Source organism: Podarcis filfolensis (genome assembly GCF_964270895.1).
Source record: "Podarcis filfolensis genome assembly, chromosome: 16".
In the NCBI taxonomy this organism is placed as follows: Eukaryota; Metazoa; Chordata; class Lepidosauria; order Squamata; family Lacertidae; genus Podarcis; species Podarcis filfolensis.
In genome coordinates, this window is record NC_139620.1 from 8,890,102 (window position 1) to 8,908,335 (window position 18,234).

The window sequence follows — 18,234 nt, forward strand, 5'->3', positions numbered from 1 at the left end:
TGTTTTGTGGTCCCGGTGGCCGCTCCCAGTCGCCAGTCTAGCTGCCGCATTCTGGATTAATTGCAGTTTCCGGGTCACCTTCAAAGGTAGACCCACGTAGAGCGCATTGCAGTAGTCCAAGTGGAAGATAACTAGAGCATGCACCACTCTGGTGAGACAGTCTAACTCTGAAATTTTGGGTCCCCTATGATGGGAGTAGTCAGGATTTATGGGGGGGGGGGAGGATACCAACCTGTCATCATCCTCCGTCTGGTTCTGTTTTAAATTACTTTCTTTTGGTCCCAAGTGCTCAGAAAAATCTGTCAAAATCTTCCTACAATTTCTAATTTTAGTTAAGTATTATTTATTTACTTTGATTTAAGGGGGAGCTACCCCTTGGCTACTATGCCATGGTCCCTTCCAAAGTTTTGAACTCATTTTGAACTGCAAACCCCACGTTTTGTGCTCCCCCCAACTGAGTAACTGATGCTCAAACCGGGGGCCATAAGTAACCCCCCCAACCCAACATTGTCTATCTTGTGCCACAAACCCCGTGTTTTATTTCGAGTATCACTTACTCAATTGTGGGGTGGCACACAACGCAGGGTTTGCAGCACAGAACTATTCTGAAATTTTGGCACCAGTTTGGTGTGAATTGGAGAATGTTGGGTTCTGCTCAGGAGTGGACCTGCTGAAACTGAAGAACATAGCTGTTAAGTCTATTGATTTAAATATGTCTACTCTGAGTAAAACATTGTTGCCTAGCACCCATGGGGGGGGGGGGCAAGGCAGGCAAAGGGAACATAAGACCTTATAAAAAGGATGATTTTGATATCTAAAGAGGCTATCACCTGCACCCGGAAAACAATTGTCTTGGGGGGGGGGGGAGTCTTTTTTCAGCTTGAGGGCCAAATTCCCTTCTGGGGAACACATCTGAGTGGTGGGTGGGGCCAGAGGCAAATGTGGGTGGAGCAACAAGTGTCTCTGGAGCAGGCTACAAAGACCTGAGGAACCAGATCATCACCCCACTTGTACTAACCATCCCAGGGCGCTCAACCACTGCCACAATGTCATTCTTCTATCAGATCAAAATGAGCAGATTAACAGCAAAGGTTGCTAGGTCCATAGCAGGGGCAATCAGAATAAGGGCCACTAACTGACTGCTGATTCAGGACTTTAAATTGTGCTTTTATATCAAATTTCCTTTTCTGCGTATACTGTAATGTTTTACTGTTACTATGGCCATTGGCTAATGCGAATAAAGTTTTATCTCTCTCTTTCTCTTGAGCAGGCTTGTATCTTATACCCACAGCTCTCTATTCTCCCCCCAAGCAAGCAAGAGGCATTGTCAGAGTTCTGCTGAACTAACAATTTGAATTGGAATATAAGAAGGGGAGGTGTGGGGAAGTCAGGGAAATATGTCATTGAAAATATGGATTGTAAACTTTATGTGTTTTTTAATTTTTTCTTTTTTTCCTTTTTTGATTTTTTTTTACTAAGATGGATGATGAAAAATTTTAATAAACATTTATTTTAAAAAAAGGGAAAAAAAGAGGCATTGTCAGAGTTCAAGGACACATTCCAGCCAAGTAATAACAGACAGCCTGGGGAAAGTCCTGTAAAATTCCAGAGAACTACACCCCCCAATGTTCCTCTTCCCTGGCCCAAAATTTTTTCCGTTCAACGCTGCTTCTAAGGAGTGTAGAGGCTTCCACTTTCTAAAACAAACCTGCAAGGCAGGCTCAGCTGAAAGATGCTGACCCTGGATCATCAGGTGAGCTTTGGAATTCCAGATTCTGCAAGGAGGTGAACAGGGGATCCCAGATCTGATCAGCAGCCCCGATACCTGATCTGCATCCTATAGCATGTTGGCTCCGTAACCGGACGGTTTCTGGCTTCAGAGATGCGTTTGGCTGAGAAAGCAAAACAAACCCTTCAGGCCAGGCGATTCAGCCTTCGCCATCCTGAGAAGGGGGTGCAGACACACCTGCCGCACCTAAATCTCTGCAACATTCACCTCCACCCCTGCAGATTTCAGCAATAGATGGGACATTTTGATAAGCCAGCAGGATAAATCTCAACCCAGATCACCTGCACCCAAGTGAACAGTTCGCTTTCAATATTAGCATTCATTTATGTAAGGTTTTTGGAGTGGTCGCAGCACTCACAATAACCGTGAAGGGGAGGTCAATTTTATCTCATAAAACCACCTTGCAGTCTGTCTCCTGGAAGCACAGGAAGTTCTCTAATCCTCTCAGCAACCTTGTAAAGGGAGGTAGATTTTATCTCAGATGCACACCTGTTGCGGACAAGAGCCTCTTTTGCCATGACATTTCGCCAGTGTTCTTTTCTGTACCGTGGAAATGGTTCACTCTGTCCTCTCCCTCCCACCCACCCACCCCCCTTAACTTCTACTCCACTTTTGGAAGGTTTCCCCTGAAAGCCAGAAAAAAAAACCCAAAACCAGATATTTTGCCTTTAGATTTCTAAGTCCCCTGCCAGCCTCTTTCTTGGCAAATCTGAGCAATCCAGACTTGTCCTTGGCAGCTCAGTGGGTTTGGGGCTTTGTTTCTTCAGCAACCAGCCGGGGGGTGTGTGCTTTGAAAGGAAGCAGAAGCTGAGAGGTGACACTTTGTCAAGGAAGCAAACAAGAGGGGGGGGGAATGCCTTTTTGTGTGTGCGTCTCAGTAGACTCTGTTCTTTCAAGCCTCGGATTGTCCAAATGGGCATTTTTGTGGCTTTGGCATGTGGAGGGGATGCTTAGCCAGCATGTTTGGGGGTCAGAAAAATAGAGCAAGGGCATGAAGGTCTGGTTTGTAAATTACTTTTGTGTGCTTATTCCAACAGGATCTGATCAATTGTCTCTCTAATCAAGCATCCCATTTTCGACAGTGCACAAAGGGAGTTGCCTTCTACAAAAGCAGACCACTAGCCTATTTAGTTCAGTACGGCCCACACTGGCAGCAGCTCTGAAGGGTTTCAGAAAGGGGAGGCAGTATATGCCTCTGAATACCAGCTGCCAGGAATCGCAAGCAGGGAGAGCTGCTGCTGCACTCAGTTCCTGCTTGTGAGCTTCCCGTTGAGGCAGCTGGCTGGGAGAAGAGAATGTTGGACTAGATGGGCCACCGGCCTGATCCGGCAAGGCCCTTCGTATGTTCAAATGCAAACCACTAATTCATACACACATGAATGTATAAGCAACCGGGTCATTGCTCCCTCCCACCAGCTTTCAAATTGAGTTTATAACACCACGGTACAAAATTTTTCTTTTAATACGTTCACATAAAAACCAAGAGAGTGAGAGAGAGGCTGTAGGTGTCTGCATGTGTCTGCGTGTGTACACGCACGCATGCACACAGCAATGATTCCCTACTCCCCCAGATTCCCTTCTTTTCAAAAAGTCCAGCAGGACAAAACAGATTTTTTTTTTAAGAAAACAATTATCAAAATCACACCAGTAACCACTTGACCAAAACACACACAAGTACAAAAAAGGTCTGGGTCTAAGGGAGAAAAAAACAAACTCGCCAATTTCTTTTAAAAGTAAAAATTTAAAAAACCAAAAAGATGTCCAAGAGTGTTTTCCTCTTGCATGGCTCTCTGGAAATGCCCTCTGAAAGAGGTTCAGGGCAGGGGTGGTCTGTTCTCCGTTACTTGAGGGCCTGTCGACCTTCAAAATATCAACCCTCCCCACAGGGCCCAGGCTTTGGCAGACTCGCACCTGGCAGTAGTTCTAGGGAAATGGGAAACTGAGGGAATCGTGCTGCATTTGAGGAGAGCGGGTGGTGGTCCTCTTCGTCTTCTAAGAAAACGCCAGTGGAAGAGAGAGAGAGCATAGACACCCCCAGTGAAGAAACTGGTCCAAACCATGGTAATAACCGCTCTCCAGTTTATGCTAAATTGCCGTCCGCTGGGTATCTGCTGCCCAAGACTGGCTGTTCTGTGGCTTCGAACCGCAGCAGCGACTGTAAAGAAAGCGCAGCAGGAGGAGGAGGAGATGGAATGCTGGAAGGCTTGGGAAGAACAGCTCCAGGTTCTGGAGGTCACAGAAGGTCGAAAACTCTGTCCTCCCCTCCCACCAAATTCTTTCAGTAACCGGGGGGCTTTGAAAATGTGCTACCCGTGTTCCTTGGACAGGCTGCAGAATCCACGGATGAAGCCGAAGAGTGTCTAGTGGTGTAGAGCAGGGATGCCACCACCTCCGACGTCCAGGCAGAGGGAAGCGGCTGCGGCGGCTCAGCCGTCGTTGGCGGCCACCAGCTGCCCCATGCCCTCTCGGATGTAGACCGACTGGATCTCCTTGGTCTTCAGGCAGAAGTCGCAGGCCCAGACGGCCGAGGCCTCGGTGGTCAGCAGCCCGTAGGCGTTCTCGGTCATCCCCGTGCACTCCCGGTGGAACCACTTCTGGCAGGAGGCCTCGCACAGGATGGCGTCCTGGTCGTCGTTGACCTCGCTGCGGCACGCTCCGCAGGGGTACACCAGGCCGGGCGGGGGCTGGTGGCCCGAGTTCCCGGAAGCCTTGCTGGAGGGTGGGAGGCTGTTGGCCTCAGGCGTGCCGCCTCCGCCGTGCCCTGTGCTGTTGGGCGCAAAAGGGGGCTGGGTGCCGTTGATGGCTGCCGGCGAACCGCTGTGCTGCTCCTGGCTGAAGGTGCTGGGGGGCGGGTTGAGCGGCTTCCCCCCGCCGTTGTCTTCGCCGCCGCCACCGCCAGGGGGGAAGCTGGGGTCGGGCCCGGGGAAAGAGCTGGGGTTGGGGGGCAGGTTGGGGAGGTTCGGGCGCTGCATGGGGGACTGTCCGAACAGGTTGCCCGGCTGGTTGAAGCGCTGGGCCATCGGTGGCCCCCCGGGAGGGTTTAGGGCGGGCCCCGGGCCCATGTCGCCTCCGCGCGGGGGCTGCCCCATGGTTGGGGAGATCATGGGGCCGAAGCCGCCCATGGGGCCCTGCATCAGCTGCCCCCCAGGGGGGCTGAAGTTCTGGCCCAGGGGCTGGCCAAAGGGCTGGCCGCCAAAGCCCATCCCTCCGGACTGCACGTACCCGGGGTTCTGGGGAGGCATGTTGAAGGCGGGACCCATCTGGCTTGGTCCAAAAGGGGGGGGCTGCCTCCGCATGGGCTGTGGGCCCCCGCCGTAGCCGGGTGGCACCTGCGGCCCCATCGCCCCCTGCATGCGGAAGTTCCCAAAGGGTCCGGGGCTGCCGAGGAAGGGTGCGGAGGCAGAGCCGACTTTGGGGGCCCCGAAGTCATCCTCAAAGGGGTTCGAGGCCACCAGGTGGTCCACCATGGGCGTGGGCGGGGGAGCAAATTCCGAGAGGTGGGAGTAGGCAGGGCCCTGGAAGGGAAAGATATGCCACAGTTAACAGGGGGGACCTCCGCTGCACGGATGAAACCAATCTGTACATTATGCCCAGGGAATTCTGGGCTGCTCCACCATGGGGCTGAAAACAGGGTCGTATTTCTCGACCAGCCTCACCATCCAGGATGGCCATTTGATTTAACCAGGTTAATTCTTAATTCCCACCCCCCCATTGATCTTTTTTGGAGAATTACACCCTCCCCTCAACAAAAAAATATTGAGGTATACAGTGAAGACATGGCATAAGAATGTGATTTAACCCAGATAAAACAAAGAGAGGTTCGGAGGGCGGCAACTGAGAACGGGGCCTTTTCTGCAGTGGCTCCCCATTTGTGGAATGTTCTCACTTAGCACATTTGTTACATATCTCTAGATGCCAGGCGAAAAGGTTCCTCTTCAACCAGGCCTTTGGCTGATATCTGAAGCCCTTGTAAATGTGAGGTGCGAGGGGGGATTAACTGGGTCGTCTCTGGTCTTATTTTTCATTATGTATTTTGTGTTTTTTTATTGTAATATTGTGTTGTGAACCGCCCTGAGATCTACGGGTATAGGGTGGTACACATTATAATAATAATAATGATGATGATGATAATAATAATAATAATAGTAATAATACAACTCTGGATGTCTGAGAAAGTTCAGGACTGTTTGTCTTATTCATGTAATCGATAAAACAGTGTCAGTCAGTTGTAAATGTCTTTTTGCATTTCTGCCAGCCGTATTTTGTTGGTCAATTTCTCTATGAGGACTAGTCACCAAATTATGTTAAGTTATTTCAGTAAGGATGCCCCTTCCGTGTCTTTCTAGAACATATGGGCTATAGCAAGTCTAACTGCTAACAACAGTTAACTAATAAGAGATTTAAATGAGATATCTGCATTCTGAACCAGAGATATACCGTATTCAACAGGCTGAATGATTTGTTGGACCAGTGATATTAGGTATCTCAAATAATGACCATATTTACTCAAGTCTAATGCAACATCAAATCTAATATGCACCTCAATTTTTAGAACTTTGAAACCAAAAAAAAGTATTTCCTGGTGAATGTAAATGTGCCATCGAATTTAATGCACACCTTCATTTTTGCAACATGATTTGGCCAAAAAAGATGAGCTTTAGATTTTTAGTAAATACAGTAATTCTTTTGCAGCTACTACTTTAACTTTAAGACAGTTTCAAATCTGCTTTTTGGTCAGGCAAGAAATTCACTTTCCAAATGACTGAAGCATTAGAAAATGGATGCAGCAAAGCGGTAGAATCTGTGTGGAGCAGGAAGAAGTAAGGAAAAGCTCAGATCCAGAAATCTTACTTGGAAGAAAATTAAGGTGCATGCAAGGGAGAAGGGAAGCAGACAGTAATTCTCAGAGGCTGCTCTGTAGAGATGTATTAATACTGATTCATATACGGTGCAAACAGGCACACACCCCAGTCACATTACCTGTGTATTGGACTTGCGGCGCTTTTTCTCGGGACTCTTCATTTGAAGGCCTAATTAGGAGGAGAAAAGGGAGGAGAAAATGAAATGTAGATGTGACAAGCTAATCCAAAGCCTGGGTGGTCAGTCACAGCCTGAACATCCCGGTGCACCACCTTGCAACTAAGCCCGCCCGCGTCACTAGACCGCAAAACCCAACAACACCCTGTTAGCCTGTCTACAGATAACTATGCAAGAAATTTGTGTTTCAAGAACAAAACCAACTGCATAAAGATCATTCCCTGCCTAGTTGCTTGCTTGGGAGGAGGGAAGAACCTTGCTTTTCCAGAACTTTAACAGAGACATTTGAAAAATGCATTGATTGAATTAAGTGCCACAGGATGTTGCAAAAGCCACCACCTTTAATATGCTTAGTGATAGCCCAGCTCACCTCCTTGTGTCTGTAAGCATATTAAAGGTGGTAGCTTTCGCAACATCTTGTTGCACTTAATTCAATCAATGCATTTTTCAAACATCTCTCTTCAAGTTCTGGAAAAGCAAAGTTCTTCCCTCCTGAACAGATTTTGCTTTGGGGCAGTGCTGGAGGAGAACAAACAGTATGAGAGGGGAAATTGCCTTCAGGCCCTGCTGAAATATTTGCCTGGGCACTGTGGAAAACTGGGTGGTGGGTAAAAACCACCCTGTGATCTTGAGATGAAGGGCAGCATATAAATTGAGTTACTACTACTACTACCAATTATTATAATGTGTCCATGCTCATATTGAGCAAAACAGTTCTTAGATTCTTCTAATGCATGCGTGGAGAAACTGTGGCCCTCCAGATGTTGCTGGACTACAACTCTTATCAATGGCAATGTTGGCCGGGGCTTATTGTGTCCAGTTCTGTGCAGCACAATTTAAGGAGGATATTGACAAGCTGGAACAAGTGCAGAGGGGAACCAAGATGAAACCAAACCTTAGGAGGAACAGTTGAGAGTTGGGGATGTTTAGCCAGGTAAAAACGAGACCGAGAGGAGATACATCTGAAGGGCTGTCCATGGAAGATGGAGCAAGCTTATTTTCTCCTGCTCCAGAAGCTAGGGCCATAACCAATGGATTTAAGTTGCTAGAAAGGGGATTCCGACTGAACATCAGGAAGATATTTCTGACAGCAAGAGCTATTCGACAGTGGAACAGACTCCCTCAGGAGGTGATGGACTCTCCTTCCCTGGAGGTTTTCAAGCGGAGGTTGCATGACCATCTGTCATGGATGCATTGGGGGTTTGCACCAGATGACCCTTGGATTTCCTTCCAACTCTACAATTCTATGAACATCTGGGAGAACCACAGGTTCTCCATTCCTGTTCTAAGGGACTAGATAAATTCATGGCACAATTGTCCACTGGTAGTTGGAATTGATGCTTTTGAATTATGGTGCTGGAGAAGACTCTTGAGAGTCCCATGGATTGTAAGAAGATTAAACCTATCCATTCTGAGGGAAATCAGCCCTGAGTGCTCACTGGAAGGACAGATCCTGAAGCTGAGGCTCCAATACTTTGGCCACATCATGAGAAGAGAAGACTCCCTGGAAAAGACCCTGATGTTGGGAAAGATGGAGGGCACAAGGAGAAGGGGACGACAGAGGACGAGATGGTTGGATAGTGTTCTTGAAGCTACCAGCATGAGTTTGACCAAACTGCGGGAGGCAGTGGAAGCCTGGTGTGCTCTGGTCCATGGGGTCACGAAAAGTCAGACACAACTAAACAACAACAACAAAAAGTTGTCACTAAAGCTAAAATAAAAATCACCTGGAGAAGACAAGGATTGAACTTGGGACCTTCTATATGTGAAACAGATGCTCCACCACTGAGCTACCGCTCTTCTCTATAACAAAGGGACATGGGAAGCTGCTTTATTCTGAGTCAAACCACTGGCCCATCTAGTGTGTTGACTACACTGACTGGCAGCAGCACTCCAGGGATGTACACAGGACCTTCCAAGCCCCACGTGGAGCTGCTGGGTGTTTCAACCTTGCACCTTCTGCATGCAAAGTACATCTCTTCCTCTAACATTAAAATAAAGATTCATTTCATTTTCACTTACTACATTAACATACCTTTTTTTATTCCAAGGATCTCAAGGTGGTGTACATGGTTTTCATCCTCTCACAACCAACCTGTGCAGTAGGTTAGTCTAAAACATGGTGACTGGCTCAAGCTTCACAGCTGAGCGGGGATTCGAACCCTGGTCTCCCAGGTATTGCAACACTGTAACCATTACGCCACACTGGCTCTCATGGTAGTAAACAAAGGGCCAATTTAAAGAGGAGCGCAGGAAGCTGCCTAATCCAGAGTGAGGCCATTAGTCCTAGCTCTGCACTGCCTACCCTGGCTGGCAGTGACTTTTCGGGATTTCGAAAAGGACATTCCCAGCATTGGGGAGCCAACCTGGGGCCTTCTGCGTGCAGAAGAGATGCTCCCTGCCTCTGAGCTTGCAGCCCTTCTTCCGACTGCCCTGTTCCCTATCACACTGAACAACAGACTCAAAAGCACCTAGAGCTACCAGGCGAGGGCTTAAACACAAGGCTGCTTGTAAGTCCCATTGATTTCAAGGGCGGAGGGAGCTGCCACTCGAAACGTGCCGACTCCATAAGCCTAACTTCCGAGTCCCATTGATTTCAATGGATCTGATATCAGAACAGCTAAGTCCGAACCCAACGTGCACGTTTCAAAAGAAAACAAATATTTAAATTCCAGAGGGAAAAGGGGGTTCCACCCATAGACAAGACACCCCCCCATCATCATCATCATCGTGCGCCCTCCCCTGTCACTCAAGGCCTCCGTCTCCATGGCAACCACCCTCGCCCGCCTCCCGGGCCCTTACCGGCCTTGCCCTGCTTGCGGCCTGGTCCTGTGGAGATGTTCCCTGGCGGAGGAGGCGGCGGACCCGGAGCAGGCGGAGCTGGGCCGACTCCCCCCTCCAGCTTGTCGGGGTGCGGGGCCGCCATAAGAGGGAAAAGGGGGGGAGGGGGAAGGGAGAATGGGGGGGAGGGGAAGAGCAGCTACGAGCGCCGGAGGGGCCCTGCGCGCGCCATCGCGACGAGAACAGGAAGCGGAAGCCCAAGACCATAAAGTTGAGAGGACAGAGCACCGCTTCCGCCTGCGACCGGCTTTGGAAGGAGAACGCGCGTCGCTCTAGGGACTTAAGCAGCTCTATGGCGACAGAAAAAGGCGAGCCTCGCTCAATAGTGAAAGGAAAGGAGGGACAATCTATTTCCCCCTCTCTATGGCTCCAGGAACCTAGCCAATAAGAAGAGAGCTTAGACGTGAAGCGAGTGAAGGGAGATTGGGATGTACCATTTCGTCAGCGGGGGGGAGGGAATAGAGAAACTTCTTAGCCGTCACAATAGATCCTGACCCTAACTAAGGTTCCTCAGGAGGAATGAAATCAAGGCACGGCCGGAAGGTTAAGACCACTTTTTTCCCCCAGAACGGGTGACATGACACGCATCCTCTCCCTACCTACCCCTATGGACTATTCCTAAACGACAGGGGAAGGAAAGGCTTAATCCTGACAGGCACGGCCGTTGGCCAATCAGCAGCAAGGAACAAAACGCTCTTAGCCAATGGAGCTTAGACTCTGCCTTCAGGCATCATGGGGATTGTAGGAACGAATAGGAACAAGCGATTCCCTACTGCAGAGGCAGTGGGAGCGAGCGCCGCCAGCGGAGAGTTTGGGGCATAGCCGTCAACGTTTCCCTTTTTTAAAGGGAAATTCCCTTATTCCGAATAGGATTCCTCGCAAGAAAAGGGAAAAGTTGACAGCTGTGGTTTGGGGAAGCAGCTGGAATTCCAGAGAGAGAGACAAGCAAGTGCGCTATACAGGAGGCGTGGGGACCAGCGGGTGCTTTGGGATCTGCTCTGGAACAGTTAAGAACTTCTATATTAGAAGGACTTAGATATATTAAGAAAAAGTTTAATTATGATAAAAGTATATTGGCAATAAGTAATATGAAATCAAAATATGGAATAGACGGGAGGTTGGGTCTTTATTGTTAAGACCAATATATGTTTTATTGTTTGCTAAGAAAATTATGTGTCCATGGTTATTCCTGTGTGTAATTTGGTATTTGTGTTTTTTTCCCTTTTTCTTGCTGTATCAATAAAAATCTTTTTAAAAAAAGAACTTCTCCCACCCAAGTAAGACTCTTTGCTGGGTGCCCCCAACTCCGCCCCACCTGCAGCTAAACAAGCAAACAAACGAAAAAGGAGGTTCCAGCAGCCACAGCTTTAAAGAAATACCAACTTTTAATAATAATAATAATTATAATAATAATAATAATCATTGGGTTCCTTTGGTATAATCAAGATAAAATCAAACCGATAAAAAGTGTGTGTATAGGATGGGGGGAATGGGGGGGCACGTGAGGTGGAAATGAAGTCCCCCAGGGTGGGGGGACAGGCACAGTGATCATGGGTGTGTGCGTGAGGAGGGGGGGGGGGCTACACTTTGGCTTCTGGAGTATAACAATGTACATGCAACACTAAAGTTATCAAACTTATTTACAGACCTGGGGAGGGGAGGGAGGTGTGGCTGCAGCCTGAGCACTGCAAGGAGACGTGGCTTTCTTCTACCCCCCCACCTCCCTGGGTCCTTTGGGTGCTCTGGAAAGCTTTGTGCTCCCCACCTGAATATTGCCTCCTTGCGGAAGGCCCTCAAGGACGAGCGTCCCACAAATCCCGAGGGGTCCCTGCGCTGCTAAGGCTGTGCTTTCATAGAATCACGGAGGTGGGAGGGACCCCTGAGGGCCATCTAGTCCAACCCCCTGCAATGCGGGTGAGGAGAGGGGCTGTAGTGTAGGGCATAGCCCAGAGTAATCCCGCCCCCTCCTCCACCTTCCCCACAGGGCACTTTTGCCAACAGGGATACCCAAGGGGTGTAGGAGTGCCCGCCGGGGCACAGTGATGGCCGTGCAGGTCCTAGAGATTTGGGGGGGGGTAAGAGAACAACAGCCTTCTTCTCTCCCACCCCTACCCCACCGCCCTCCAAAGCAGGCCACCACAGCAAGAGGGATTTTGCATAAAATCTCAGACCTGTAAAAGGGTCAAGGCACGCAGAGTTAATTAATATGTAAAGTGAGTGGGGTTTTTTTTGGGGGGGGTGTATGTGTTACACATCTGGGTCCAGGGGGAGATTTGCGCTCTCTCTTTTTGTGCTTTACAAAAAAGGTGGGGGGGGGAGAGGCTATTGTTTCCCTCCCTCCACCCTCTCCCCCACAAAACAACAAAATACGACCAGCAACTTTGGCATTAGCTGAATCCATTGGGCAAAGATTCAATCAGGCGCTGCTACAAACGGGAGACAGGAACGGACTTCCGCCCAGCCGCTTTAAAAAGTCAAGAGAAGAAGGGTGAGGTTACCTGAACTGGGGGTGGGGGGGTAAATAGGCAGGCGAAGTTTGGGGCTCTTCTGCCCCAAGGGAAGCTGTGCAGGCACGGGATCCAGCAAGAGCCACGAGAAACCGAGACCCTCGCGCCCTCGCTGAGGACTAGCGCCTTGCGCAGGCTTTGCAAAGGTGAGGCAGTGCTGGCCCAGGGCCTCCTTGTGAGAAATGAAAGGTGGGTGACGATAAGCGACAGGAGAGTTTGTTGATAATCAGAGAGCATCGCCTACCAAGGAGGGATTTGTGGAGTGAGGCAGGTGTCCAGCTCGCAATAAAAGGGAGACGCTTTGGCAGAGATGGCACCGCTCTGGCCTGTGGTGGAGGGAACCATTGATGCCTGGTGTACAGGCGACACGTGAGTGAGGAACAGAACACCCGTAAAAGGCAGGAGAAGCTGAGGTGAAGCTGCTGGAAGGGGCATGGCGGCCATTTTTTTTTCCCCCACTGAAGGATTTGCGGGGTGGGGATTAGGATGACACCCCGGCCCCTCGCTGCTCACGATCTCCGCTCCACTGGTTGCTGCAGGCAGAGCTCGCTGCCCGCCGAAATGATTGGCAGCCGATTGTCCATGTGGTAGCTAATGAGGTGGCTGACGCTCTCGAAGCGGTGATCCTTCGTCCGGACCTGCAGGTAGGGGAAGGAGACTCTGACTGTAAGGCTTTCTTAAAATTATTTTTTAGTAAACCCTAAATGCACCGCTTGTGAAATGGGGCTCCCCCCATTCCTGCCTCTTACCCCACAAAACTGGCCCGGGAGTTGGTGTTGGGAAACCCCCAGAAGAGCCCATGAGAAGAGGAGAGGGACAAAACAAGAATTAGTGGGCTCTGGCTCCACCCACCTTTGGGTCTCCTTGCCGCCTGTCCTTCTGCCTCTGGCTCCACCTCTTATTGGCTTTGGCTCCGCCCACCTTTGGGTCTCCCTGCCTCCTGTCCTTCTGCCTCTAGCTCCGCCTCTTGTTGGGCTCTGGCTCCGCCTACCATTGGGTCCCCCTGCCTCCTGTCCTTCTGCCTCTGGCTCCACCTCTTATTGGCTCTAGCTCCGCCCACCTTTGGGTCTCCCTGCCTCCTGCCTCTAGCTCCACCTCTTGTTGGCTCTGGCTCCGCCTACCGTTGGGTCTCCCTGCCTCTGGCTCCTCCTCTTGTTGGCTCTGGCTCCGCCTACCGTTGGGTCTCCCCGCTTCCTGTCCTTTTGCCTCTGGCTCCGCCTCTTGTTGGGCTCTGGCTCCGCCTACCGTTGGGTCTCCCCGCTTCCTGTCCTTTTGCCTCTGGCTCCACCTCTTGTTGGCTCTGGCTCCGCCTAGTGTTGGGTCTCCCTGCCTCTGGCTCCACCTCTTGTTGGGCTCTGGCTCCGCCTACCTTTGGGTCTCCCTGCCTCCTGTCCTTCTGCCTCTGGCTCCACCTCTTGTTGGCTCTGGCTCCGCCTAGTGTTGGGTCTCCCAACCTACCACTCTACTAGTCTCAACAGGGGGCAGCCAGCAAAGCGGGGATTTGTGACAGGAGGGGCTGTTTTGTAGGTTGCACTTGGCCCCTCTCGCCCCACACCCTGAAGCAGAAGAAGGAAGCCTCACCACTCCTTCGGGGTCCACGAGGAGCAGGTGCTTGGGCTGCCCCCCCTGCAGCCCGGTCAGCACATACTGCCCTGGCGTGGTGGTGCTCTCGCGCACCAAGAAGTCTCCGTTCGCCTGCAGCAGCTTCTCGGCATCTTTGCGACTCATCCGGCCGTGGTACCAGGGCTCCCGTCGGAGGTGCTCCTCCATGGAGGCCACCAGCTGGGCTGGCGACGCGGGCGGTGGCCCCCGCAAGGCATCCTCAAATGGCTCTGGGGAGAGAGGCAAGTGCACGACAGCCAAGTGAGGACTAGGAGCTTGACAACTCCTTTCAGTGCCAGCGAGATATACAGTGGTACCTCGGGTTAAGAATTTAATTCGTTCCGGAGGTCCGCTCCTAACCTGAAACTGTTCTTAACCCGAGGTACCACTTTAGCTAATGGGGCCTCCTGCTGCCGCTGCACGATTTCTGTTCTCATCCTGAAGCAAAGTCCTTAAGCCAAGGTACTATTTCTGGGTTAGTGGAGTCTGTAACCTGAAGCGTCTGTAACCCGAGGTACCACTGTCATTGGTTGGGGACTACAAGACGCTAGCAGAAGCCCACAGAGGGAAAATGAGAGTGGGGCAGGAAGCTCCCTCATCGTTTTATTCATTTATTTTTTATTATTATTATTAGGGATTAATGGTGGGAGCTGGAGCCCAACGCACCACATTGGTGAAGCCTAATTTTGAGCATTAGGAACTCTCCCGCTACTCCCAATTCAAAAGTTTACAAATACCACAATAGTTTAAATGGAATGGTTTCAAGTCAGAAACATGTCAACACTATTTCTTAATCATCTCTTTTGAATGGGATATGCAGTTCTGCAGGAAAAGGTGTGTATCTTGAGATGGGAGGGCAGTTAAATTAACACTACTAGATTATTTACACCTGATTATTGAGATCTTGTGACAAAGGGGGGTAGATAAACCAATCGAACAAATATCCTCCAGCCCGAAACACACTTGTAAATAAGCCTTTTAAATAAGGTCACCAAACATTACTAGCAGCCTCCCTACCTCAAGCCACACTTCATGGAAGGCTCTCCGCCCGGCCTCCTCTCCCCTCTGCTATTGCTTGAGGGCAGCCATTCCATCAGGCTGCCTCAGCAGGAGAGATCAGGAGCAGAAGGCTCATTTCCTCAGTTCTGCTGGAGGCCCAGCTCCTGCACCAGCCACCCAATGGGTGAAGAACATGCCTGAGTTTGATTTCCCCCTCTTCCCTCCCTGTCGCTTCTCCCTCATGTGTCGTGTGACCTCAGGCACTCTGGTGATCATGCTGGGGCCCGTCTTACCTTATTTTGTGTTATTTTCATTCGCTTAATTTTATTCCACCCTTTTTCCCCTTCCCTCATAACACAGTTCAGATGATGTGCTCAATGCACTTCTTATCCCGGTTTCTTAATGCTGCTCATTGACTGTAATACTAAATATTTGATAGCTCAGTTGGTAGAGCGCGAGACTCCAGTCGTGGGTTTGAACCCCACATTGGCAAAATTGCAGGGGGTTGGACTAGATGATCCTTGTGGTTCCTTTCAACTCTAGGATTCTATGAATTAGTGACGAGTTCAGTTTCCCTCCCTCCCCCCTTTTCCTTGTGTGTCTTTTTCATTTTTAAGATAGCACCTGCCTGCAGGCTTGCGGTCTTCTTTTAATTGACCGTACGGTGGCCCCCTGGGAGTCTTTTTGGCTGAAGAATGGGGTACAAACACATGATATGACAACTCTCCCCAGGGAAGCCTGCCAGGACCAATATCTGGCACCAGGCAAAGACATGATGAGCTCTTATTATTGTTTTTCCCCCTCTTTTTACTTAGGATGCAATCACTTTGGGACTTTGGTGACAAGTGCCCATTTCACAAGCCAAAGCTAGCTTGCAGGTTACTAATCATAATTGTACTAGCCTGTTGGAAGAGGAGGGACAAAGAGGAGGAGGAGGAGGAGGAAGAAGAGTTTGGATTTGATATCCCGCTTTATCACTACCCTAAGGAGTCTCAAAGCGGCTAACAATCTCCTTTTCCCCTTCCTCCCCCACAACAAACACTCTGTGAGGTGAGTGAGGCTGAGAGACAGCAAAGAAGTGTGACTGGCCCAAGGTCACCCAGCAGCTGCATGTGGAGGAGCGGGGAAGCGAACCCGGTTCACCAGATTACGAGACTACCGCTCTTAACCACTACACCACACTGGCTGTTCGTCTTGCCCCTTTCAAAAGGCATCCCCACAACATTTTCACACTAGGTGCTTCCACCAGCCTTTTTACCCGCCTGTGGCTACCAGGCAAGTGCTTAATTGCAAGGGTGCTGGCCCTGTGCCCACGAGTCTCTTGCACATACACATACACGAACATGCCTTTGACACTCACTCATGTCAAAGAGATCTCGCTGGGCGCTGCCGTTGGCAGTGGCCCCTGGAGCCCCCTGCCGCGCCTTCTCCAGGTTTTGCACATTAACGTAGGAGGGGTCGTCAAAGAGATCCGTGCGGCCGGGTGGGCCCCTCTCCCTTCCTGCGAGAGGGGACAGAACAGAGTGTTAGGAAACCCGCAGGAAGACTGTAACAAATAGAAGCCCCACATGGCAGCAAACAGGATGGGGAACTCAGGAGGTCAAAGGTAGCTAAGAGGAGCCTCCATGCCCAGAGGCAGCCTAACAGGAAAAGCCTGGGTCTACCACTTTTGGAGGGGAATGGGAATGCAGGAACACTGGAAGCAGCCTTAAACTAATTCACACCCTCCAGTCCATCTATACGGGCTAGCAGAGTCTTTTCAGGGTTTCAGACAAGGGTCTTTTCCCCAGCCCTATCAGGAGTTGCCAATAATGGAACCCGGGACCTTCTGTACTCAAAGCAGCTGCTCTACCACTGAATTATGGCCCTTCTCCTGAAATTAAAGCATGAACTGGTGGGTGGCGCTGTGGGTTAAACCACAGAGCCTAGGACTTGCCGATCAGAAGGTCGGCGGTTCGAATCCCCGCAACTGGGTGAGCTCCCGTTGCTCGGTCCCTGCTCCTGCCCACCTAGCAGTTCGAAAGCACGTCAAAGTGCAAGTAGATAAATAGGTACCACTCTGGCGGGAAGGTCAACGGCGTTTCCGTGTGCTGCTCTGGTTCGCCAGAAGCGGCTTAGTCATGCTGGCCACATGACCCGGAAGCTGTACGCCGGCTCCCTCGGCCAGTAAAGTGAGATGAGTGCCGCAACCCCAGAGTCGGTCACGACTGGACCTAATGGTCAGGGGTCCCTTTACCCTTTACCTAAAGGCAATTTTAAATAGGAAGCTTCCTTATTCTGAGCCAGTCCATTGGTCTACCTAGCTCAGGGCTGGCAGTGGCTCCCTGGAGTTTCGGTCAGGGAACATCCCCAGCCCTTCCTGGAGGTGCTGGGGACTGAACCGGGGACCTTCTGCATGCCGTAGCACTGAGCCAAAGCCTTACAGCATCACTGGCTGCCAAGGGTTCCCTTTTCCCGCTCAAGGCAAAGAAGTGGCCTGGAATCTCACCTTGTGCTGGGAGGTGCGGTTTCTTGGATTCGTAGTCCCCGGCGGACATCTGGGAGACAGGCTGAAGGAAGAAAGGCAGTGAGTGAGGCATCAAAGCATAGACTGGATTCAGCAGGGGGAGAGGGGCCCTCCGGGAGCCAGCTTCCTGCTTCTGTACTTAAGAAACAGGAGCTCAAATCCTTAAAGCTGCACTTGACATTATAGTCAAACCTTGGCTTGGCTCCTGAACAAATCGGCTCCCGAACGCCGCAAACCCGAAAGTACGTTTTCTGGTTTGCAAATATTTTTTGGAAACGAACGTCTGACATTGTTTCTGCTTTAGTGCAGGAAGCTCCTGCAGCCAATCAGAAGCCGGGCCTTGGTTTTCGAACAGTTTCGGGAGTCGAGCGGACTCCTGGAACGGATCAAGGTACCACTGTAATGTCAAACGTTTTACAATTTTTTAATGTGCTGTAAGCTGCCCAGAGTGGCTGGGGAAACCCAGCCAGATGAGCGGGGTATAAATAATAACATTCTTATTATACCTGTAGATCAGGGATGGGGAACCCAATGTTCCTTCACTTGTTTATGGACTCCAACTCCCATCAGCCTTGACCAGCCTGGCCAATGGTGCAGTGATGGGAGTTGTAGTCCCCAAAGCATCAGATGACTCTGCAGTTAGGATGGAGCAGAGTGCTGCTCTGGGCTTCAGAATACAAGAATAGCCCTGGCTGATCAGGTCCATCTGTTACAGCGCCCTGCTCTCACATTATTCAACCAGATGCCTCAATGGGAAGCCACAAGCAGGCGCTGAGCCCCACAGCAACCCTCTCCACCCACAATTCCCAGCAACCGATGCTTAGAGGCAAATCACGGCCTCCAACGGGATGGTAGAGCATAGCCGTTGTGGCCATTGACAGCCTTTCCCATTAATTCTCTTTTAGAACCAACCAAGGTGCTGGCCGTCGCTGCTTCCTGTGGCAGTGAGTTCC

The 18,234-nt window shown here is 50.5% G+C and overlaps 2 protein-coding genes across 7 annotated transcripts in view; both read right to left on the reverse strand.

The window, feature by feature from the left end:
- Window positions 1-3,228: 3,228 nt before the first annotated feature.
- PYGO2 (pygopus family PHD finger 2) lies at window positions 3,229-9,905 on the reverse strand. Its single transcript, XM_083591373.1, has 3 exons — window positions 9,629-9,905; window positions 6,770-6,819; window positions 3,229-5,304 (listed from the first exon to the last, which is right to left on the reverse strand). Exons 1-3 carry the CDS (start codon window positions 9,750-9,752, stop codon window positions 4,216-4,218), a joined length of 1,263 nt encoding a protein of 420 aa, XP_083447499.1. The 5' UTR covers window positions 9,753-9,905; the 3' UTR covers window positions 3,229-4,215.
- Window positions 9,906-11,033: 1,128 nt separating this feature from the next.
- The window catches only part of SHC1 (SHC adaptor protein 1), a 45,133-nt gene continuing 37,932 nt past the window's right edge, over window positions 11,034-18,234 (reverse strand). For all 6 annotated transcript variants that reach the window (XM_083591221.1, XM_083591219.1, XM_083591222.1 and 3 more), the window contains 4 exons: window positions 17,264-17,324; window positions 16,136-16,276; window positions 13,756-14,006; window positions 11,034-12,812 (listed from right to left, as the gene is read on the reverse strand). In XM_083591221.1, coding sequence (XP_083447347.1) covers window positions 12,684-12,812; window positions 13,756-14,006; window positions 16,136-16,276; window positions 17,264-17,324 — 582 coding nt within the window. In that variant the 3' untranslated portion in view covers window positions 11,034-12,683. The remainder of the gene's footprint in view (window positions 12,813-13,755; window positions 14,007-16,135; window positions 16,277-17,263; window positions 17,325-18,234) is intronic.

Bases quoted from the DNA above. Each gene is read 5' to 3' on its own strand.
- PYGO2 (XM_083591373.1), bottom strand. From the start codon at position 9,752: ATGGCGGCCCCGCACCCCGACAAGCTGGAGGGGGGAGTCGGCCCAGCT. The intron at 6,820-9,628 runs GTAAGGGCCCGG...CCTCCTAATTAG, and splicing joins CCGCAAGCAGGGCAAGGCCG to GCCTTCAAATGAAGAGTCCC. The intron at 5,305-6,769 runs GTAATGTGACTG...TTTCCCTTCCAG, and splicing joins GCCGCAAGTCCAATACACAG to GGCCCTGCCTACTCCCACCT.